The 24,833-nt window shown below is 35.2% G+C and overlaps 1 protein-coding gene and 1 non-coding gene across 5 annotated transcripts in view; one reads left to right on the top strand and one right to left on the bottom strand.

The window, feature by feature from the left end:
• Positions 1–24,833, bottom strand: part of Setd2 (SET domain containing 2, histone lysine methyltransferase) — a 106,507-nt gene that overhangs the window by 26,132 nt on the left and 55,542 nt on the right. For all 4 annotated transcript variants that reach the window (XR_007344350.1, XM_048795195.1, XM_048795196.1 and 1 more), the window contains exons 13-16: positions 11,069–11,117; positions 8,610–8,793; positions 3,806–4,475; positions 100–234 (exon numbers count right to left, since the gene is read on the bottom strand). Coding sequence is in view for 3 of the 4 variants with exons in the window: in XM_048795195.1 (XP_048651152.1) it covers positions 100–234; positions 3,806–4,475; positions 8,610–8,793; positions 11,069–11,117 (1,038 nt within the window). In the remaining variant the exon portion in view is untranslated. The remainder of the gene's footprint in view (positions 1–99; positions 235–3,805; positions 4,476–8,609; positions 8,794–11,068; positions 11,118–24,833) is intronic.
• Positions 7,539–7,645, top strand: LOC125613836. The gene has a single exon (XR_007344434.1). It is a non-coding gene; the product is annotated as a U6 spliceosomal RNA (small nuclear RNA).

The following is a 24,833-nucleotide window of genomic DNA, read 5'->3' as shown; positions in this document are numbered from 1 at the left end:
GGGAGGGGAGGGGAGGGGGAGAAGAAGAAGACAATGACAACCTTCAAAAAGGCAAGGTAGACAGCCAATGAGAGTTTTAGCAACTGAAATATTTCTTACTGGTTGTAAGGGCTGAGGCTGCCCTGGTGTAACTATTGTAGTCACTGCTGCAGCTGGCTGTACCACCACTCCTTGTGGGTGAGCTGTGAAAATCTGCTGTCCCTGGATATACTGAAGACTTGTCTGGGCATAACTCTAAAGATAAAATGAAGAAATTATAAATTTATACTTCTCTAATAAAGCAAAACAATAACTGACTTCCAAGTTGTCATGATCTTTTTTGAGGGGCACGGGGCTTGAACCTTGGGGCACTTAACCACATCCCAACCCTTTTCATTTTTAAAAACATTTTATTTAGAGGCAATACCTTGCTGCATTACTTAAGCCTCACTAAGTTGCTAAGGCTGGCTTTATAGGCATGCACCACTGAGCCCAGCTCATGCATACATTTTTTAAAAAAACTTTTCTTATGTATATTTGGATTCAAATGTGTAAAACAATCTTTTGTTGCAAACACAAAAGTGTCTTTTTTAATAAATCCCTATTCATTTACTTTGATTTCACTTTATTATATGAAACAGAAAACTTTTTTTTGCTCATATCCGATTTTTTCACTTTCAAATGAGACTAAAGTGATGAAGCTCTACTCCTGTGATATTCAAGAAAAAGCTCCACGTTGCTCTTTGCAGAAAGCCTTTTTGCAAACAACTAGTAATAACAGGTTATTATGACTAGATATGGCTAAAAGGAGTGATTCCTAGAATAGGAAGTAAGATGATGATCAAATTTTAAGCTAGTTTTTGTTGTTATTTTTTGTAGTCTATTATATAAACTATTATTAATGACAGCAGAATTTAATGCACCTAAAAATTCATATCACACAATGATTTTTATAGTACATTAGGATGAAGAAAGCCATTTCACACACATTATTTCATTTAGCTCACACATATTCATTTCAGATCAGAATCGGATGTTGTCCGTGCCTGGAATTGTGTAAGAAATAAGTACCAAGTCCATGATTTAAACCTACTCTATGATTATTTTTCAATCATAGAAATCCTGCTTAAAAAATAAATGACAAGAAGTTTGAAAAATAACTTTGCTGTATTAAGAGGTGGTGAGTGTCAAGGAGTTTAATGGATACACATTCTGTGTTTAAGAGTAGATTTTAAACCTATGTACTGAGATTCTACCAGGTAAAATCATTCAGAAGCATTAATTGATAAGTACTTCAAATAGAAAACATAATAATTTTAAATGATATCAGTAAAAAAAAAAACCCAAAGGTAGTGTCAGAAGACCGATGTAGTTACCTAAAAGGATTCTGAGTTAGTAATTTGTGTGTGTGTGTATTAAATCCATGGCCTCCTGCTCTCTACCACTGGGTTACATTTCCAATCCCCAAATAGGTCCCCTCCTTTTTTTAATTGATAAATTTCACTAAATTTCTCCTGCCTCAGCCCCCTGAGTGTTGGGATTACAGACATGTGCCACTGCGCTGGGCTGTGTGAATAATTTTTGAGAGGACACAGAAAAAGGAAAAGAATAATACTTGATGCAGTATACTGGAATAGCTTAATCTACATAAAAAATAAACCATATCCAATGTTACAGCAGAATTATCAACAGAATAATATTACAAGCTCAGGAAGAAAAGTACATATTTTACTCTTTCATTAGAATGAATTGCTTTCATTTTAAGATATTTAACATAAGATCGAAAATCTTTTTTATATATCTTATAGAAACAGTTATCCCCCACCTAATTCCTATCCCAAAGTCTAGGAACTTGTAAAACCAAAAACACTTAACAACACTTGATGTATATCCCAATGATAATTAGAAGTCAGTACAAAAGGGGTACTACCAGCAAAGATTATTAAACAATGTTTTAAAAGTTAAAAAGTATAACCTAGCCAGGTGTGTTGTCATGCACATCTATAATCCCAGCAACACAGGGGACTGAGGCAGGTGCATCACATATTCTGGGTATCTCAAAATTTAAAAAAAATTAAAAAAGGACAAGGGATATAGTTCAATGGTGAAGCACCCCTGGGTTTAATTCCCATTACAGGGGAAAGGGAGAATTTGTCTTACATGATCAGATAGTTAAACAGGGCTCATCATGCAGACATTTTAATTTTAAAGAGTATTGATTACTGTAGAATAAAGATATGGTTTCTCTAGCATAAAGACTGGCTCCCAGTGTTAGCTATGAAATAACTTCTAAACTGAAATGACATTATCTAGCTTGGTCATCATGCCCTGAATTTATGAGAAGAGACTCCAAATTCTACCTGTTTCTAAAATGCAAAAGATATGTTTAAAGGATGACAATTTACCATCAGGAATAAAACAGCGAAAATTCCCAAAGGAAATGGCAAAAGATATTAAACAATATCAGTTATTGAACTAGTAATCACACAACATTGCAACATTCATTAATAGATATGTTGTTGTTTTTGTACTAAGAATTTTACCCAGGTATGCTTTATCACTGAGCTACATCCCTATCCCTTTTTATTTTGAGACAGGATCTCACTAAATGGCTAAGGCTGGCCTTGAACTTGCAATCCTCCTGTTTCAGCCTCCTGAGTCACCAGGATTCAAGTATGTATCACCATACCCAGCAGGAGATACACTGTTAATGAACATTTTTTAGGGATCTATTATTTTATCTCTCTATTCAAGCTAGTTAATAATCATATGCTAACATCAAAACCAATAATAGTGATATCTACTTTTTTTTTTAAGTACTTATTAGGTTTATATAAACCAAAAAGGGGAAACTGGTTTGCAGTCCAAATGGAATACTACAGAAGATGTACATAATTTATAAGACATATACAAATATCATGTATTTGTTGAATTTATTTGCTGGCAAAAATCCTGTAGCAAATGGTCTTGCCTGTTCAAACACCTTGAAATTACATAAAAACTTATTTTTCAAATATAAATCCAGCTAGAAATATTTTTAAATGTGATTTAAAATGTTTAAAATGTGAATTACAAAAGAAAACAAAGTTTAGTATGTTGTAGAAGGAAAAATCTCATTGTTCTACCCTACTTCTGGGGGGGGAAGTCGCTATTATTTTATTATATTTGAATCACTTCACTGTGTAATGTAAAAAATTATAGTCTAAGCACTCAATGTTTTGAGATTATTTATAACTTTTTAAGAATAGGCCACTTATTAATATCTCAAAACCACTATAATTATATGACACCTTGGTTAAAACTGAGCTTTTACGCTGATGTATGTTAAAAAATGAGAAAATTACTTTCTGATTACACATTTGCTCCAAATGTCATACTCATGATGTACAGATAACTGAAGCTCTAGCTGAGAGCCTGACTGAAATTTCATGGAAGATTCTGATCTAGAACCACCCAGGTAAATTACTTCTGAATTCCTGACCCATAGAAACTGTAAGATAGTAATAATTAGTTGTTGTCTTACATTTTGGAGCAATATTTTGCATAACAGATAATATATAGTGTGTGCGTGTGTGTGTGTGCGCGCGCGTGCATGCAATAATCAATATATATCATTGCTCTAGAGACTGGTGTTATATATAGCTCAGAGGTAGAGCACTTGCCCTAGCATGCATGAGGCCCTAAAACTGATCTCTAGCACTGGAAAAAAAAATAAAGATCTATATCTATAAGCAATCAATGGCAGGATTTCTCCCCTTGCACCAGATTTAATTAACATCCTATAACAAACTGTAAGACAGAAATAGAGGTTCCAGAATTAAGTTACCTGTACAATTGGTGGAGTTGTCTGTGAATAAGGAGATGTCACACCATAGACAGTTGGACATGTCTGTCCTTGATAATATATGGTTGCTTGAGATTGTGCAGGAGAGTACTGCTGTTGTACACTGACAGATTGTTGGTTTGAATCCCAAACACTATAATTCTGTCCCTGGACTGGGCCTGGAGCTGGTACTGGCATGACAGCAACAGTGGAGTCCTGGTGTACCACACCATCACTCTGAGCCACATACTGTGAACTGGAAACTTCCACAGGGGCTGCTGCATGTGGTACCACTGGCACTGGTGGAGGGGCAGCAAGGGGTTCTGTAGAATGTCCCACCAAGGGCTGAGCATGATCATAAGGAGCAGGAGAACACACAGGTTCCATGCTGGGTGTGGGCAGGAGCACCTTTCCAGCATTAGGGTTGCTGGGATCCACATATGCCTGCATGGGATAACCTGGTGGATAGCCAGCAAAGGGGTGATGAGGGGCATTATAGCCAAGAGAGTCATAGGGCAGCGGTGATGTCATTCCCAGGTTCTGCATCTGCTGCTGCTGTTTCTGAGCCTCCCGCTGAGCCACCTCTTGTTCAAACAGCTTCCGGCGTTCCTCTGTAGAAAGTTTATTACGGTCTTTAATTCGTACTTTCTTTTTAGAAGTTGGTGTGTCATACCTGGAATGAAAAAATAAGAGGAAGACAAAGTTATTCACTAAATTGTGGACGTAATCAAAGCATTATTAGATATTATGCCATTCATTATTCAACCACTAACCATAACAACTCCATTTGGCACTGGTTAAAAATCGTATTCAAAATTAGTTAAGGAGTGTTGCACACAAAACCTCAAGAAAATCAATACTTAAACGAAAATAACTTCATCTCTATTCTTAGATCTTAGAACTCCAAATTAAAGATACCTAATAGCAGCCTATTCTTCTTTATGGGTGCAGACTATTCTAAAACAACAAATTCTGAAATTTAAAAGAAAAACATAACTATAATGAGCCAAGAAACAATCCAATACTCATTCAATTCAGGGTCCCTCGGGTCCAAAGTATGGTGAAGCAGGAGATTAGCTCTAAAGAGAATTAGTAACTTGGAAGATAAACCTCATATTCAGAAAGTTTAATGAATTCCAATCAGATAAAAGAAGAAATATTCATATAACATTCAGTACAACACCCAAAACAAAATATCAGATTATTTTGAAGTATAATAACAATTAGATAATTTCACAAAAGCAGTAAAGAAAGCCAGGAGACCAAAGAATAGTGTCAACTGTGAAGACCAGGATACGGCCCCAATATTCACAACAGCAGAAATGCTAAAATAATCCCAATACCTATCAACTGATAAAATTTATAAACCTCTAAACAATGGAACACTACTTAGACACACAACAACAGGGGTGACCTAAATGAACAATATGGTGAATAAAAGAAGGCAGATGAAATGCTATATATTATAAAATACACATAAATGACATTCTGGAAAACAAAAAACCAGAGGGTTAGAAAGCAGATCGGGAATTAGGGATGTGGGAGGGACTATCTAACTACAAAGGGGCATAGGCAACCTTTTGAGGTGATGAAAGTGTTCTGTATCATGACTGGTGATGATTACATAATGTGAGTTTATTTGACAAAAATCACTGAATTCACTTACAAGGGTCAATCTTTCTTGGGGGGCAGGGGATGGTACTGGGATGGAACCAAGTCCTTTTTGTTTTTTTATTCTGAAACAGGGTTTTGGAATTTGTGATCCTCCTGCCTCAGTGTCCCTAGTAGTTGAGATTACTTTCATGTGCTACTATATGCTGTTACAATGGTGAAACTTGCAGGAATTTATACCTGCTAATAAAATAAAGCTGGTTTTTAAAAACGAGGGTGAGCAGTACAAACAACAAACAAAAAAGAGAGAAAGAGACTTCTTAAGTACCTGTGTTAAGGACATTGATTAATTTTATTAAACTGAAACACCAGTTAAAGAATTGCCACAATATATTTAAAAAACTATAATCAGTTATAAAATTATCAGATACAGGTTGAAAGAAAAAGGGAAAAAAGATATCAGTTAAATCCCTACCAAAAGGAGACAGTATGCTTCTATTCTATTAATATCAAACAACAGAGAATTTAAAACAGGTAAACAAGTATAAATAAAATTAAAAACTGGTATCATACAGTCAATAAATGATAAGTTAGAAGTTTAGCCAAAAAAAAACCTTAAACACACATTGGAAATAAAAATGGAAATCAGAAGAGAATCCACTCAAATTAAGAATTTTATGAAAGCCTAATAAAATAAACCTAAAAAAAGGAAACACACTTACCAAGGAAATTAATTCAAGATAAAAAAAATATTATTCTGTGATTTGTATTGCTAGCAAAACACAAGAGCAAGGTATAAAGATTAGAAAGAAAAAGGAAAAATTCCAATAATATGAAGTGTTGACATACAAAGATTAAAAAGGTGGGAGATAAACCCCACACAAATTATTGAAATTAGTTAAGTTCTGTATGGTCACCAATATGTGAAAGTAAATTGAGTATCTAAATACCACTAGCAAACCAAAATGCTAACAAAAAATTAAGATTCCTAGAAAGAAATACACCACAAATATATGTAAGTCTTTTTTGAGAAAATTATACATTTAATTAAAGAAAACCTTTATTAAAAACATTAACGAGGGGGCTGGGATTGTGGCTCACAGGGAGAGAGCTCGCCTTGCATGCATGACAGGCACTGGGTTCAATCCTCAGCACCACATAAAAATAAAATAAAGATATTGTGTCCAACTACAACTAAAAAATATATATTAAAAAATATATTGGGCTGGGGATGTGGCTCAAGTGGTAGCGCGCTCGCCTGGCATGCGTGCAGCCCGGGTTCGATCCTCAGCACCACATACAAACAAAGGTGTTGTGTCCGCCGAAAACTAAAAAAACAATAAATAAAAAATTAAAAAAAAAAAAAAAAAAAAAAATATTAAAGAAGGGCTAGGGCTGTAGCTCAGTAGCAGAGCACTGGCCTCACATGTGTAAGCCACTGGGTTCAATCCTCAGTACCATATAAAAATAAGCAAATAAATAGGGGCATTCTGTCCACCTACAAACTACAAAAAAATCAAAAAATAAATTAAATAGTATAGAAGCTGGGCACAGTGGCACATGCTTGTAATTCTAGTGGCTCAGGAGGCTAAGCCAGGAGGGTCTCAAATTCAAAGCCAGTCTCAGCAACTTAGCAAGGCCCTGAGCAACTTAGGGAGACCCTGTCTCAAAATTTTTTTAAAAGGGCTGGGGATGTGGCTCTGTGATTGAGTATCCCAAGGTTCAATTCCCAGTTCCAAATAAACAAATAAGTATTAAAGAAGACCTAACCAGACAGAGATAGGAATATTCAAAATTGTAATTATGTCAAGACTCCATAGAATTCTTCCCTTTTTTAATTTTAATTTTTAATTTTGTTTAAGGCATAGGGCAACAAGCAGATTCTAAGGAAGAGTAAAAGTTTGAGCAAAAACAAGATATCCTAGAAGAAAATCAAGAAGGTCTGGGTAGAAAGACTGACCTGCTTCGTACTAAGACTTCGCATAAGTGAGAGTCATTAAGAGCCAAGAAACAGATATGTATGAAAACTTGCTGGAGTGAGGCAGGACTGCACATTAGTGAAAAAAGGATGGGCTTTCACAGAAAACAGAAATATCCAAAAGCACATGACAAGATATTCATCCTAGTACTTGCTTTGGCAGCACACATACTAAAATTGGAATGATACAGAGAATACTAGCAAGGCCCCTGTGCAAGGATGACACGCAAATTCATGAAGCATTCCATATTTCAATCTATTTAGTAATTAGGGGAATATAAATTCAAATCACAGTGAGCCACTATGAGCCCAAATTAAGACGTCTGGCAGCTGTAGTATATGAAAATCATATGTCAGTATTTTAAAAAGAAAATTCAATTTAAAAAAGAGAACTTCTCTGGAATAACTGTTTTCTAGCCCTCAATGGATGGTTATGTGCTTTGTTTCTCTACCAGTACAAGAGTCTCTGGTATTTTTTTCTTATTATTTTAAAATTTTTATTTATTTATTTTGGTACTAGGGATTAAACCCATGGGCACTTAACAATTAACACTAAGCTACATTCCCACTCCTTTTTATATTTTCTAGAGAAGGACTCTGGAATGCACTTTTTTTTTTTCCTCTGATATTTTCAAATCAGTATTTTGATTGGTATGGCACGAGAGTCAGTAGAAAATCAAGTCCTAACATTTTCTTTCATTTTATTTTTTTGGTACAAGGGGTGCTTAACCACTGAGTCACATCCCCGGCCCTTTATTGAGACAGGGTCTTGCTAAATTGCTGAGGCCGGCTCAAACTTGCAATCCTCCCTGCCTCAGTCTCCCAAGTTGCTGGGATCACAGGCATGCGCCACAGTGCCTGGCAAAGTCCTGACTTCTGAAGAATTGCTATTGCTTTAGAAGCATTACCTCTTACCAACTTTTATTTCCCTTAAAAAAAAAAAAAAAAAGCTTTGGCTCTCTACATGGCATTTATGTGTCAAACAGAAACTTTTCAAGTACCAAAACTCTACTAACTTTTTACATCTATTATTACAAACAAAAGAGAATCTGTCTTCAGATTTATATCAGTAAAATTTTATACTCATTCATCAAAAGAAAGTACTAATTCCAAAAGCCACTGGGTCCAAAGTAATAAGCAGATTTGGAGGGATGACTGCATTTGACTTGGGTACTTTCTGTCTTGCCCCCAAAACGAGAAAAAACTCATGTCACTTACCTGTCATCTGGCCTTTTTGTTCCCCGCTCATAGGCAGAAGAGGGTGGTGACAGGGAGCCCCTTCGTTTCCTTTTCTCTTTATTTTGAGTTTGCTTATCTGGGTCTCTCTCTCTTGACCTGTTAGGAGTCTTTGGGGCAGCTGTTTGATCTCTAAAGCCAACAGCATCCCTTCCTCGTTCAGTTACTAAGAGAAAAAAGGTTTTCAAAAAGTTTACTTGGTAAACTTTATAAAAGTACATCAACTGTATAAATTTTTTTATAAAAGTACAGCAACAGTATAATTAAACTTGTATCCAATAAACAGACCTATCGACCCTTCCCTTATCTACCTAGTACTGAATTTGGGTGAGACAAAAGTCTTATGTATTCACTGCACTTAACTCTCTTCCATGAATGCCTTTTTCTTCTTTTCCCCACAAAAGACTCAGTCCAAGTCTTCAACATAGACGTCTAACATTCAGTGAGTACATGCATGCAAAATGTTCCTGTTACTTTAGCAAGGCAGTGTGCTTGTCAGCTTAAAAGTAAAAAGCCTACAACTGGCCCTATAACACTCTATATTTATAATTTATAGAAAAGAAGCCTGACATGCTTAGCATAAGTTTAATTAACTTTTTAAAAAAGGTTATTAGACAACTCTTTATGAACTACAATTAAAATAAAATATTTCAGACATAGGTGCTAACTTAAGAAGTTATCAAAGCCAAATGGGCACATCCGCAAAGCAAAGATAACAGCTTCCCATTCCAAGTTGATAATATTAAGCTTCTTCATTGTTTCCTTTATCTAGAATGGTTCATGCTCTATCTTCACTTTCTAAATTCCATGACTGTTGTTTCTCAACATTGACTGAGTACTATTTTTCATTACCATGCCTACTAGTTTCTCACCTTTCTCAATCTGACCACTGAACATTTCAGACACAACTGAACACTCTCAATACAAACTGACTGCTATTACACACGATTGCTCTGTGTCTGTATTATTATCAGACTGTTGTTGTTCTTCTCCGCGCCCCCCACCAAAACAATTGGGGATTGAACCCAAGGGTGCTCTACTAAGCTGTTATACCCCTAGTCCTTTCCTTTCTATTTTATTCTGAGAGTTTGTACCACATTTTGTTTATCCATTTTTCTGTTGGTAGAATTTGAGTTGTTTCCACTCCTGGCTATTAATAATAAATTATAAATAATGTCACACGAATGAACATTTATGCACAAGCCTTTGGACATATTTTCATTTCTCTTAGGTACATTCCTGGAAGTGGAATTGCTGGGTCACATGATAAAGTTATTCTGACTTCTGCCTTAGAATATGTGAGACAGAGAAATCATTCCATTTATTCAGGCTGAATTCCTTGTATTATAAAACAAAGATTGAACTACACTATGTATTCCCCAAAATACTTCACAATTCTTCTGAATTTTAAGGGTTCTAAGCTTTAACTGCGTGACATAAAGGGTGGAACCAGGTTTGTATTATATTATAAGCATTTCCTTAAATATAAGACTGAAATAGGGGATTCCATGTGAGGGAGAGACTGAAGCTACCACATAAAAGCTGTTCCCTGTAAAGATTATAGTTATCCATTAAAGACCTGCCTCTGCTTCTCCTACAGGGCCATACCACACTAGATATTTGCAAACTATTGGGGGAAAACTTTCATAGGTATTTGTTTCATCCGTGTTGCCAATGGTTTCAACTCAGTGAGTCTAGAGAAGTAGCCTCTGATAATCAAATCTATAGCATGCCACTTGTTTTGCCAACCAATATTGCCTAGAGCCCTAAGTAGAGGTTTATGAACAAAGTAGTAGGATTTTAAAATATGCAAAAGATAACAATAAACAAACAAAATACCATTCACAATGGCTTCATAACACTATTTATGGACCAGTGCTAGAGGAATTCAAGAAATCAATGATTGAGCTCATTACTTTACTCCCCCAGAAAGGTTCTAGGAGACATAACAAAGTGGTAAAAAACAGAAACCAGACTCCCATAGCTTTCCTGTTATCTGTTATGTAACAATGATTCTCAATCTTTTTGAGACTCCCCTAGAAGTCTCAAAACATTTTGAGCTTTCCCCAGGAAAGTAAATATACACATCAGATTTTGTGTAAAAATATCTAAAACTAAACATTCTTCCACAGGTCTCTAGGAGTACAGGTTTAAGAATGAACCTCTAGAGAAACAATGAACAGATAAAAGATACTGAAAGACCATGACTTACTTTCAGAACAGTATCAACACACACACAGGCAGTATCAGGGAAATCTCCTTTGGCAAAAAGTCATTAAGAAAGAATAAAAGTTCAAGTTTCTAAATTTTAAATATTTAATTTACCTAATTATGTATTGTCTGGTTTCAAAAACAAAAAAGCTTAAGTACTTATCAGTTACCCTTGCATATACTAAAAGAATATTTGTAGAGTCATACATAGAGTATCTCTGAATACTTACCTGTACTGTCCTTTTCAGTTTGACTTTTCTTTGGAATTCGATATACCTCCTGCAAAAAAATAAACCCAAAGAAGGTTGATTAGTCTGGGGTGAAAGTGGTGATTGCTTTGTAACTAATTTCATATGACAAAGAAATGGGAAGGAACAGGCTGGTTTTTAATTATTCTCCAAAATTTGACTTATATTTGGCTTCAAATAAAAATAGATCCTGGCCCCTTAGAAACAAAAATATGTAGCACACAATATTTATATTTTACATCTACCAGGTTTGTATGATTTCACCAGCAAAGTAACAGACTTAGTGACAGGGGCATTTCTGCAAGAACACACTTCCTGAGAATTCTAATTTCTACATGCCTTCTGCATATGCATTCCTACATAAAAATCAAAACAATTACTTTATTGAATGTTCTCTCACCTACCATCCCTACTTTAGAATGCATATGCATTCCTACATAAAAAATCAAAACAGTTACTTTATTGAATGTTCTCTCACCTACCATCCCTACTTTAGAAAGAAAAGAGTAGCAATAACCTAGTTACATAAAAATATTTCAGAAAAAAACCATGATAAAGACAATTCCTGCCATACAGACTATTTTTCTATAAATACACAATCCATTTCACTAACAGCCAAATGTGACATCTACTTTCACAATGTTATTATTACAAAAAATAGAAAAGGTAAGTATTAAATTACTAATGCTCCTGAAATGGCATCCAATACAGTACCAAAGTTGATCTTGAGAAACATAAACTATTTTTTAAGACTGGAGGTACCTTTTCTTGCTGTGTAGTTCTAAAGCCTAGAACCCGCTTTGTTGCTCTGACAATTCCATACTATTCTAGTCCATCAAGTAATGCTTGGGCACAACATGTTACTACCCTACTTGGATATCCAAGTAGGGTAATAACAAGTATTGTAATGCCAAGTATGTTAATGACAAACTCACACATCTTCTCAAAGGTACATGATATTGTCCTTTTCACAGTAGTCTTGTAATATTAACTACACTTAAGAGACCTGGTGATTCATTTTGGGGAATGTACTCCCCCAAAATTAAAGAACTCCTTCCCTCACATTATCATTGGTTCTAGCAATATTTGTGGAAAATGAGAAATAATCCATGTCACACAACTGAGGAAAGGTCAAGATACAATTTTCAATTTCTTTTGAAAATGACAAAAATGGACCATATAGATAAGAATGCAAATTCTTAAAAATTTCCAAAATTATATGTATACTGACAAATTACCTAATAGACAATGATTGTTACAAGTTACTTGTGCACTTCTCTGTTTGCCTGCATGATTCTAAACATTTTAAAATGTATTATCTTATTTGAGCTTCAAAACAACCCTATGAGGTAACTACTGGAGATTGAATCCAGGGCCCCACACATGCTAGGTGAGTGCTCTACCACTGTGCTACATCCCTAGCATTTTCTAACTTTGAGACAGGGTTTTGCTAAATTGCCCAAGCTAGCCTCCAACTTGCAATCTTCTACTTCAGCCTCCCAAGTAGCGTGGGATTGTGTAAGATCTTGATATGAAGAGTGTTCATTACAAATGTCTGAGGTAATATATTGTACAGCCCTCAAGTTGGGGACCCATTCTGTGGTGGCAGAAAATGTGCCATAAGAAATGCTTCTCAAAAATTCTTCCAAACAGGCATGGTGGCACATTCCTGTAATCAAAGTGGCTTGGTTGGCTGAGATAGAAGGATCACAAGTTCAAAGCCAGCCTAAGCAATTTAGCAAGGCCCTAAGCAACTTAGCTAGACCCTGTCTTAAAAAGGGCTGGGGACGTAGCTCAGTGGTTAAGCCCCTGCGTTCAATCCTCGGCACTTAATAAATAAATAAAAATTCTTACTTCAAAAATTTAGATCAAGGCTGGGGATATGGCTCAGTGTTAAACATGAGGTCCCAGGTCAATGCCCAACACCACCACCCTGAAAAAAATTTTAGATCATCTACTAAGCCGAAAATGTATTTTGATGTTCACAAAATAAATGATTACTACTGACTACTCGCTATGTGCCTAACAATATTTTGGGGAACCCAAACCATTAGAGTGGCTAATGTGATTGATCCTCCTCATTATAAAGTCAAAGCTGGATACAAAATTTAAGCTAGAAACTTATTATCTAGGAGATTAAAGCTCTGAAAATCCAACTGGAGTTTTCCAAAGGTAAGTATTAAATCACCAATGCTATCACTAATAATATTAGTGTTAGCTTGAGTGCTATGGATGTCTATTAGGAATAATGTCACACCCACAGATCAGATTCCACCGTTGAAAATGATTATCTGAGTTGGCTCCATTCACAGTAATCTTCAATGTACAATCACTCAACTATCATCCTCTTATTTCTTTAGTGTCTAGGTGCTGCTCCCAACTAACACGTAAACTCTCTTCCTCTCCCTCCCACCCTCCATATACACTCAAGCTATAATTGTTACAAGCCAAGACTACCTTATTCTTTGCTATATCTCTGGAACTGAGAAAAATGCCTGGCAGATAATCCATATACTCTGTGACTAGTGAAATGGACCAACAAGTGAAATTCTACTTCTGTTGTATAGAAATTACCCATAATGCTATATAAACTCAAAGTATTACACATACCCCATGCCTTTTATCACTATACCATCAATCTCTTCATCCTATACCATTGATCACTCTCATCCTGAAAAGAACATGAGAGGCCTCCCCTATAACAAAAATGTTCTGTACTATACTTCCAGAGTCAGGGTAATAAATGAGCCTCTGCAACATGTTTAAAACAGCTTCCTTTGACCAATTTCTCCCCTTTAGTCAAAGACTCAAAATAAATCTTTGGATTATTTGATACACACAGAATCAATGATAAGATTACATAACACCAATGCATCCAATATTCTCTATTAAAATATGAAAATGTGAGTGAAGATGTTTTTAATATGTGGACATAAAAAGAGCATGAGTTCTATGATGGCTACCTGTGGAAACTGGGCTTACTTATCTATGCAACAAAGATTTGAGTATCAACTATGTGCTAAATATATTAAGACTCTGCTATATGTTGGATGTTTGAGATAAATACTACCTGCCATATCAAGGAGTTTGTAGACTAACAATCAGAATGTCTGAGAGCACTTACTCTGTCCCAGGTCCTATATATTCTCATATACTCTTATTATTTTTTTTTTTTGATACTGATGTTTGAACCCAGGGACACATAACCACTGAGCCACATCCCCAGACCTTTTTAGTATTTTATTTAGAGACAGGGTCTCAATGAATTGCTTAGGGCCTCACTAAGTTGCTAATGCTGGCTTTGAACTAGCGATCCTCCTGCCTTGGCCTCCTAAGCCACTGGGATTATAGATGTGTGCCACCGTGCACAGCTCTCATATACTCTTATTATTATATCTACAATACATAGAAAACAGGATAAGAGAGGTAAAGTAATTATCCTAGCAATGAGTTATATACTGGACCTAAGACCCATGACTAGATTTATGTCTGTCCAAAGCACACACTCTTAACCAATTCTTCTATTCCCTCACAAACACTTAGAAAACAGAGAAAGTAAATATGCATTATCTTATGATAGATATGTATAAAACAATTAATAGAAATGTAACAGAGGGATACAAAAGCTGATTTGCACCTTTGGAGTGAGGACTAGAAAACATGACCTAAAGAAAGTAGATATTTGTGTTGTCTTAAAGCATCAGTAGGAAATGTTCACAGGAAGAGATGAAAAATAAAACACAATATAGAAATACACATACTTATCCCAACTCCACTCTGAAATCCTGTAAAATAACAGTGGAAGAATAAAAAAAGTACAAACCCATCTGTAGATCTAAGACTATTAATTATATACAGGTAGTGAATGTACAGGTAATTTAAAATTTTTTGCCTCACACATTTTCTAAATTTTTTTCTTCTTTCTCATGATTCTGAGCAAAGAAGAGTAAATTTTGGATTGTATGGATAGAAAAAAAGAAGATTAAGAGTCTCTCTGAAAGCAGAACACAAAGTAAATTGGAAAAATGGGAGATTAAAAATGAAAATTAGGGGGTCTGAAGTTGTGGCTTAGTGGTAGAGTGCTCTTCTAGCATGTGTGAGGCCTTGGGTTTGATCTTCAGCACCACATTAAAATAAATAAATAAATAAAGGTATTATGTCCACCTACAACTAAAAAAAAATGTGTGTGTTTATATAAATGAAATTAAAGGATTGCTACAAAAAGTTCTACATCTTTTATGAGAAATTTCAGAAAGTGAAAGAAAACAGAGGAAGAAAGTATCAAAAAAAAAAAAAAAATTCAAGAAAATTGCTTAGAGACCTTAGAGATCCTACCACAACAAATCAAAATAGTATCAGACTTCAACAGTAAGACATTGTGCTTACAGTAAGCTAGAAAATAATGCAACTTTTTTTTTTTTAACCCAGGGCCTCCTTCATGCTAACTACATGCTTTACCACTGAGCTACAGAGCTATGTATCTCATAATTGTCAACAGTATGTACTGTACCATGCTAGAAGACTTAACCACTCTGAATGATGGGAAAACTCTGGAAAAGTAAATGTAAATGAATTATCCAGCCCATATTAATAACACATACAAGTACCAAAATTCAACAACTGGACATTTAAGAGACAGAAAGCTTTGAAAGTTTCATTTAAAACAACTATCAAAAATATGAAGAAGGTATTCAAAGCTATCATAATTTTGGAAATAATCTTCCAACAAAACTATCCCTAAGAAAAAAGCTTAGTTATCTGAAAACTGTATTTTCAGATATTGCTATAGTTAGCGGTAGTAATTTTAACTAAAAGAGATAAATGTTTTGAATGTGGCTTTAAAAAAAAAGGTAAAGCTATTATTCAACTGAATATTTTAAAATGAAGAATCAGCTTGTGAGATAAGTTTTCGTTTTGTTTTTTGTTTGTTTGTACATACCAGGGACTGAACACAGGGGTGTTCAACCACTGCTCAACCCTATCCCTTTTTTTATATTTTATTTAGAGACAGAGTATCACTAAATTGCAGAGGCTGGCTTTGAACTCATAATCCTCCTGCCTCAGCCTCCTAAACTACTGGTATTACAGGTAAACATCACCGTGTCTGGTTTGAAAGAAGATTTTGAGGATGAATCTGAATAGCAACTGCAGGACAGAGCCCACAGAAAGCTGAAAATATACATGTGAAATACAAGAAATAGGCTAAATCAAGAGACCTACAATTTGGGCAAGTCTTAAGAAACAATGCCTTACATTGTGGTACTATAGGAGATTGCCAAGAGAGAAGGTATACAGAGAAAAGTAGGCAGAGGGGAAAGTCTTTATAGTTGATTCATATTAGTTTCTGTTTCTCAAACACTTGAACATGTTATATACTACTAATGTGGAATGTTTTCTTATAGCAGCCTCAAAAAGCACTCACTGAAAAGTTCATTAAAGCAATGTAGAACTTTTTAAAGACGTAAAAAAAAGAGCTGCTACAAATTTATGAAACAACTTATAAGAAATCTTTTTTTGAGAGCTGGGATATAGCTCTGGTATAGTGCTTGCCTAGTATACACAAGGCCCAGGAAAGGAAAAATGTAAGCACTGATTTAGACTGTTCCTGAGCTAAACACATTTAGGAGAATAAAATAATTTACAATGAGAGTAAAATAACTTTTCTACCTTTTATCATACAAATGATCAGATTATCTGTTGTGTAATAAAATACTTATTTTGAATGCAGTGCCTCTCTCACAGCTTGAAGAGCACCCAAAAACCAATAGGAGAGGATAAAGAGAGAAAATATGAAAGCAGAAGCCAGGTGTGGGGTGCTTGCCTCTAATCACTGAGACTTGGAGGCTAAGGTAGGAGGATTAAAAAAATCAAGGCCAGTTTTAGCAACACAAGTTAGACCCTATCTCTAAATAAAATACAAAATAGGGCTTGGGGATGTGGCTCCGTGGTCAAATGTCCCTGAGTTCAATCCTCAGTACCTTCCCCTGTCCCCCAAAAACCAAAAAGCTGAATAAGCTGTCAGGTTTCTTTCTTTCTTTTTTTAAAGGCAAAATATATTTGCTTACTATGCATAAATCATTTCTGGAAGACTATACAAGAAATTAGTTGTATTAACTGCCTCTAAGGAAAATGACAGGGGATGTGGATGGGAAAGAAACATTTAACTGTAGGCCTTCTAAATTTTACATCATGAGCAGAAATGGCCTACCTTAAAAAACTAAAAATGAAAAAGGCGGGGCTGGGGTCGTGGCTCAGCAGTAGCTGGATTCGATCCTCAGCACCACATAAAAATAAAGGTATTGTGTCTAACTAAAATATTAAAAAAAAACAAAGGCATAGTGTCAAGACTCTTGTACACTGAGTATATTCCAGGTGAAGACCTGGCTACTCATGAAGCAACTTCTAAATGCTATTCTTCAGTAAGTGCCATATCTTAAAATAAAAAAAAAAAAAAAGAAAAAGAAAAGAAAAGAAAAAAGACCTCCCAGTTCACTATTATTCAGTTTAAACTTGTTCTCCCACCCTGTTTTGTTTTGGTTTTGTACCAGGGGTTGAACCCAGGTGCACTCAAACCACCAAATCACATCCCTAACCCTTTTGTGTTTTGAGACTGGGTCTTACTAAATTGCTTAAAGCCCTGCTAAATTGCTGAGGCTGCTTTGTCCTGCCTCAGCCTCCAGAGCCGCTGGGACTACAGGTGTACATCACCACACCTGGCTTAGTCTTGCTCATCTTAATTACAATTCAAAGAATCTCTCTTAGCAATGTTTTTATTCCACACACATCTATCTGGTGGGTGTAGTCTAAGGCTGAAGCATGAAAGTCAACCTAACACAATTCCTACTTTCAAGGCCCCCCATGTCTAGTAGCAGAAAAAGGAAAGTACTTTAATGCAAAACAGTAACCAATGATGAATTGAATTACTAAGGTCTTCATTAAATGTTTCTCCAATTTCAGATTTCTATTTTCTAGACAAATTAAATCCACAACTAAGATTTCTCCTCAACATTTCAAAATCATCATAGCCCTCAAAGCAACTTCCCCAAAGTTACATGTTACACTAATTAGGCCAACCCTAAAGTTAAGAGTAGGAGGGGCTGGGTATTTATAGCTCAGTAGTAGAGTGCTTGCCTACTTGAGGCACTTGGTTCAATCCTCAGCACCACACAAAAAAATTTAAAAAATAAATAAAACAAAGTAAAGATATTGTGTTCATCTTAAAAAAAAAAAAAAAATCTTTGGAAAAAAAAGAGTAGGAGCCCTGCTGATGTCTAAACCATTCAGAAAACACTTTTTGGACCACAGTTCATCCTCTCCCATTACACACACACACACACACTCTTCTCCTGTTAGAGAAGTTGCTCATATTATTGACCCTCACCCCAGAAAGACCCACAATCTTGCATGTGATTTCAAAAGTTAAAAAAATCTCTTGATGTTCAATCACATATCACAGGTTGAAAATTTCTGCAGCTTTAAAGAAAAAAAAACATATCAACAAAACACTAAAATGGCTCCTATAGGTACAGGATGAATTCAGACTTATTAAAGTTTCTAAATGGCAAGTGGAATGTAAGAAGACTACATAAGCTGCCTACTATGGACAAAGAAATCACTCGTATTTGGGTCAGAAAAAGGAGTAGAAAAATACAGAGTTTAAATTAGAATACCTGAGTCACTTTTCAGATGTCATTCAAAAACTAAGTCACAGCATCATGAGGTTGTTTGTTTATAATATACAGTGATAAAAATATCACGGGGCGGGGGTGAGGGGATGGTGACACATGCTTATGATCCCAGCAACTCAGGAGGCTGAGGTAGGAAGATGTCAAGTTAGAGGCCAGCCTCAGCAACTTAATAAGACCATGTCTCCAAAAGCAAACAACCAACCAACCCCCGGCTCCAACACCCACCACCACCTATTTCACAGGATTGAAAAGATTACATGACACACAAATATTTTCTGACCACCTATCAAACACATAATACACTAAGGACTCAAAAATGTGGTACCATGGGAAGAGATGGACTTTCCTCACTTTTCCAATCAAATACTTATAAAGTGTCAAACTACAAACCGGGCTCGTCATGGCACCTAGGAAGTAGAATACTGGGAAGACTTGAGTGGCCAAGACAGAAGCTGTCTCTGTCTTCATTCAATTTACTATTGGAATGTTATTTGCTAAGATTAAAAAGATGTTATGAGGGCATATAAAAAGGGCAGGGTAAATGCTGTCGTACTCTACTACTCTTCAGATTTCATAAATCTTTCATTGCAAAAAATTTCCATGGAGAAGAACAACTTAAGTTTTTAACTAATTTTTTAAGGCTGTCTTTTGGCATAACAAAAACAAACAAAAAAAACCCCTAGAAACAAAAATTGTAAAAGTGGGGAAAACAAGCAGATACTTTATTTTAGAAGAGATATCATTTTCCTAGGGGAAAGGATGAAAGTCAAATGAGAAGAGACATCTAAAACAGAAGAGTGTTTTTATGAATCAGTGTGAGTTTATGTGTGTGTGTTATGTGTGCATTAGCAGAAGCTACTAAACTAGAATGGCTTGAGGTGATAATGCAGAAATAAATGGAGTTCAGACTATGCCATGGCATGCAAGCCATATTAAGAAAAACAAATTGAATTTTAACAGTATAACAGGGAATTGTTTAAAAAATTTAAAAAGGACATTGACATAAGTAGTTATATTTCCCAAAGACTACCCTAGTTACGGAATCTAGCACAGATTGAAGTAAAAAAACATAGTAATCACTATCATTAAGAGGTGACTTATTATTATAACCATTGCTACTACAAAGGTACCAGTTAAAATGTAGATATGAGGTGTCCCCAAAAGTTCATGTGAGACAACACAAGAAAGTTTAGAAGTAAAATGATTGAGTAGGGTGCGATGGTAATCCCAGTGACTCCAGAGGCTGAGGCAGGAGGATTGCAAGTCCAAGACCAACCTCTAACAATTTAGCAAGGCCCCAAATTATCTCAAAATAAAAAAGGGCCAGGGATATGGATAAGCAACTCTGCTTTCAACCCTCAGGGATCTCACCCTACCCTACCAAAAAAGAAAGGAAATGATTGGGTTGAGTCTTAGTGCCTTAATCTCAATAGGGATTCAAATGGGTGGAAACTGTAGGTAGGCAGGGTATGACTAGAGGAGGTGTCTCTCACCCGGGACAAAATATGATGGCCATATCCTGAACTGCTTTCCTCCTCCACACCCTTCCACCATAATGTCCTGCCTCATCTGAGGTATGGAGTTGGCTGTCTATGGACTCAGACCTCTGAAAATGAGCACCAAATAAACTGTTCCTCCATAAAATTGTTCTCCTTAGGTCTTTTGGTTACAGCAGTGAAAAGCTGACTATAATATTTTAATAATAAAACTCTTAGTACAAAGAGTAAGAAATGGCTCCTGTCCTTGATGATCTCATGATTTAAGAAGAGAAAACAAGCATCTAAGCAAATAATTTTAGTAATCTGTTAGATTACCATACTGTACAGAAAAGGACAAAGCAAAATTAAAGAATGATCTGCAACCATAAGTCTAAGTAAAGGAAGAAAACAGGAAGATATTCCAAGCAAAGAGAATAATATGTTCAAGGACATGGAGAAGTGAATAATATGAGCAGATATGACTCATGCATTGAGTATGTAAGAAAAATTGTTGAGAAAGAAGGTTAAACATACATAGAAGTAGTTCCCATACTACAAAGGCTTTGTTCTTTGAGTAATGGGGTATGTCTGTAATGCTGCTAAAGATTCTTATTAATCACTTACATGTTGTTAAAAGTTAATGCTAGGGGCTGGGGTTGTGGCTCAGTGGTAGAGCACTTGCCTCACATGTGTGAGGCACTGGGTTTAATTCTCAGCACTACATCTAAATAAATGAATAAAATAAATAACTAAAAAAAATTTTTTTAAAAAAGTTAATGCTATAGAAGAATTAAAGGTAGCTGAAACGGGAGAAAAATGGGTACAAGGACAAATAGGAGGGTGCTACAAGAGTCTAAGCAAGAAATAACAGGATCTTGAATTAAAAGTGGTAAAGAAGATATGATATGTCCTATTACAAAAAGGAAGAAATGGTCCCTGCCCTTTTAAGATTTCATGGTTTAGGAAGAAAAAACAAGTGTCTAAGCAATAATATATAAGACAAAAGAAATATCAGGTACTCCAAAAATAAACCCTTTAAGGGACAGTCAAAAGAGAAACAATAAATGAGAGTCACAGAAGAAAGCACAAAGGATTCAGAAGAGGATATAGTTTCAGATTAATAGGAGAAAATGTAGAGTGGCCATATTCTGTACATATAGACACACATATTTTAATACAGCCTTCTCAAGTCCCAGAAGCACTGTCACCAGTAGCAATGATGATCTAGAATCCAGCTATTAATTTCAAAATATCATTTTTCAGCACAAGGAACCACAGTGTCTCAGAGAAATGGCTAATGGTCTGAGAAGGCAAGTACAAGATGAACCTACAATAGCATATACTGTGCCAGAAGTTTAAAAAACAAGACATGTCAAAATGACACACAAGCCAATTTGACAGGGTTTCCACTGGCCAAATATGGAGCAATTTAAGCATCAAATAATGGAATTAATGGATAATAATCTAATGAATAAAACAAGAGTACACGAATCTACATTAACACAAATCAATGAATAAACAAATGTTTGTAAAGCCCTTGCTTACTCTTAAAAAGAATGCTAACCAATCAACAGAAAAAAAAAGTTTAATGGATTAGAAAACTCATTTATCAATCAACACAGTGATTCAGGCATAACTCTGGATGTTGAACATAACTGACTATTTTGATGAAAAACAGAATTCACATATTTTCAAAATTGCTCATGTGTGATGTTTTTTCATTATAAAAGGAGAAAGAATAATTTTACATTGGAGAAGTCAAACAATACCTTGACCAAGGTGGACAATGCCAGGAATGGGATAAATCAATTATCATATGAAGAACACTACTATAATACTATGGACAAAAACATATCATCTGAATTTAAAAAAAACAAAAACAAAAAAAAAAAAACACTTCAGACAAACCCAAAATGAGGGATAATCCACAAAATTTTAAAAATATATATATTTAAAAAGGCTAAGTATATAAAAGACAAAGGAAGATTAAGAAACTATTCCTGGGGTGGGGTTGTGGCTCAGTGGAGGAGAACTCACTTAGCACCTGGTGAGGCACTGGGTTTGATTCTGAGCACCACATAAAAATAAAATAAATAAAGGTATTGTGTCTGTCTACAATTAAAACAAAAGAAAGAAAAAGAGACTATTTCAGATTAATAATACTTAAAAAGATATAACTCAATGTTATGTTGCTCCCACACTAGATTCTTGGTCAGAAAAAAAAATTACTATTTTTGATATAAAGGGCATTATATGAACAACTGACATAATTTGAATGAAATTTGTTAATTAGATGATAGTACTATATTGCTATAATTTTCTGACTTTGGTAAATATACTAAAGTCACACAAGAGAATGTCTTCATTTTTAGGAAATGCAAACTGTTTAGGGATTATGGGACATTATATCTGTAATTTACTCAGAAAAAAATGATAAAGAAAATTTGGCAATATGTTAACACTGGGGAACCTGAACAAAAAGTTTAGAGGAATATTTAGCCCAATTTTCTCTATATTTCTCACTAGAATTTGAATTGTATGTAGAATACATACTGAATATTATTCTCAGTATTTTCAGTCTGAAATTATACTAGAATTAAAAATTTTAAATGTTAAGGAGAAAAATGTATATATTTTCATTATGATTACATACAAGACTAAATTATACCACCTAAATTTACACTGGAAAAGTCTTAAGTTTCAGGCTGATTTGTTCATGATCCTGAGAAAGGACAACATTCCTTAAGGTCTCTTCTAAACTAGAAATCCTTTTTTTATAACAAATATCATTCTCTCACATCTCAGATAGTTCTACATCCAAATCATTTAAAGTAACTTTTCCTAAACAAAGTCAGAAGTTTTAAAAAGCCTAACTAAACGGGCAATAGAAACATGATTATTATGTATTTATTTATGGAAACAGAATTAAGAGCTCACCCAAAAGAGTAAAGTGAAAATGACTTCATTCAAAACCAGAATATTTACAGCTGCCAGATTCAGTACTTTATCATTTAGATCAGGTGTTGGCAAACTTTTTCTGTGAAGGACAAGATAGTAAATATTATAGGTTTTGTGAGCCATTTCATCTTTTTGGCAACTATTCAACTCTTATCACCACAGTGTAAAAGCAGCCAAAAGACAATAAATAAATGATGAGTATGGCTGGGTTTCAAAAACACTTCATAAAATAGGCAGTAAGGCATATTTGGTCAATCCCTAATTTAGATGAAAATATTTTATCTGATAACAAATGGACCTCTAGAGAGTTTTAGAACATTTCTGCCTTCTAACCAAATTTTTAATGCAGCAGTATCTAAAACAGCATTTTTTGGAGGACAAGTCTAAATTTATTTTTAAAAAAACAGGATAAGTAATATTGATCCTCATTGATATAGAATAATCTTTTACTGTACTGAGAACTTTGAAATTTATCACAGAAATCCAGGACATGTAACTTCATTTTCAATGTTGCACAGACTTTACATAGTGATGGAGTGAAATTCCAAGCAGTGACTCAAAACTTTTCACTTTTGGTTAACTGTTTTATTTAGCTTTCTGTAGGGAGTTTAATGCTTAGATTTCTAGGCAAATACTGCATTTTATAATTAAAGATATCTCTAGATAAAGATGAATAGAAGAAGAACATGAATAGCCAATAAGAAGAGCTTAACTTATCATGCACAGGGAATGCTGTCCCTAAATTATCTAAATCCAGGTACAAAAAGAACTACCCAGATTTCATTATAAGGAGAGTTGAATATCCTATATTCTACGTATTTATAAGAGAAGCTCTGGAATAACTAATTACTACAATCTTTTGATGTTTAACAGCAATTGAAATCGCCAAGTTCATGAGAACCTTACCTCCTCTTCATATGATCCAAATGAATGAAGATTTTCCAGTCAAGTTATAATTAGTCATCACTTGAAATCAGCTGTTTTGCCTTGTGAAATCTAGGCTATATTTTCAGCATGGGGGATAATGTACAACAACTCCTTTTGCAAACAGAAATTATGCACATGTCCCTGCTGAAAATGTAGCCTGGTAAATTTGCACATGAAAATGAATACATGCTTATAAGTAACAATGGGCTAGGTGATGTTTCTGGTTTAGGTCTACTTTAGGAGTCAAAGTGTGTAAGCCTTGTGGAGTCAAGGCAGTGGTCCTGTGTATATAGGTATAGAAAAAGTAGCTCACTTAATCCTTTCTCGCCAGAAGTAGGGATTTTCCCGGAACGACATCCATTGTCGGCAATGGACGCACCAAAATAACGCCGGCGCCAGTGAGTTAACCACCTCTGTCCTCTTTTCACCTATTATATTTTTCATGCATCATCCAACTTCCCAACCATCTTCCTGTTTCTTCAGAGAATGCACGCTAGGTTCTCGTTTTTCTTCAGCACGAAGTTGGAAATGGAGTTGAGAAAAGGAGACACATGGTCAGCTGGTGATGTTAACAAGCTCCTTGCTGCCCTGAGAAGCTAGATGGAAATGGTTCAAGTTACAAGGGGATCATCATCAGATCTGGGAGGACAAAGAGTAATTCATGAAGCTTCATTCCCTTCCCTCCCACCCTCTTTC

This window comes from Marmota marmota, unplaced genomic scaffold (genome assembly GCF_001458135.2).
Source record: "Marmota marmota marmota unplaced genomic scaffold, marMar, whole genome shotgun sequence".
Taxonomy (NCBI): Eukaryota; Metazoa; Chordata; class Mammalia; order Rodentia; family Sciuridae; genus Marmota; species Marmota marmota.
The sequence above is the reverse complement of the archived record's forward strand: the minus strand, read 5'-3'. Positions and strand labels throughout refer to the sequence as shown.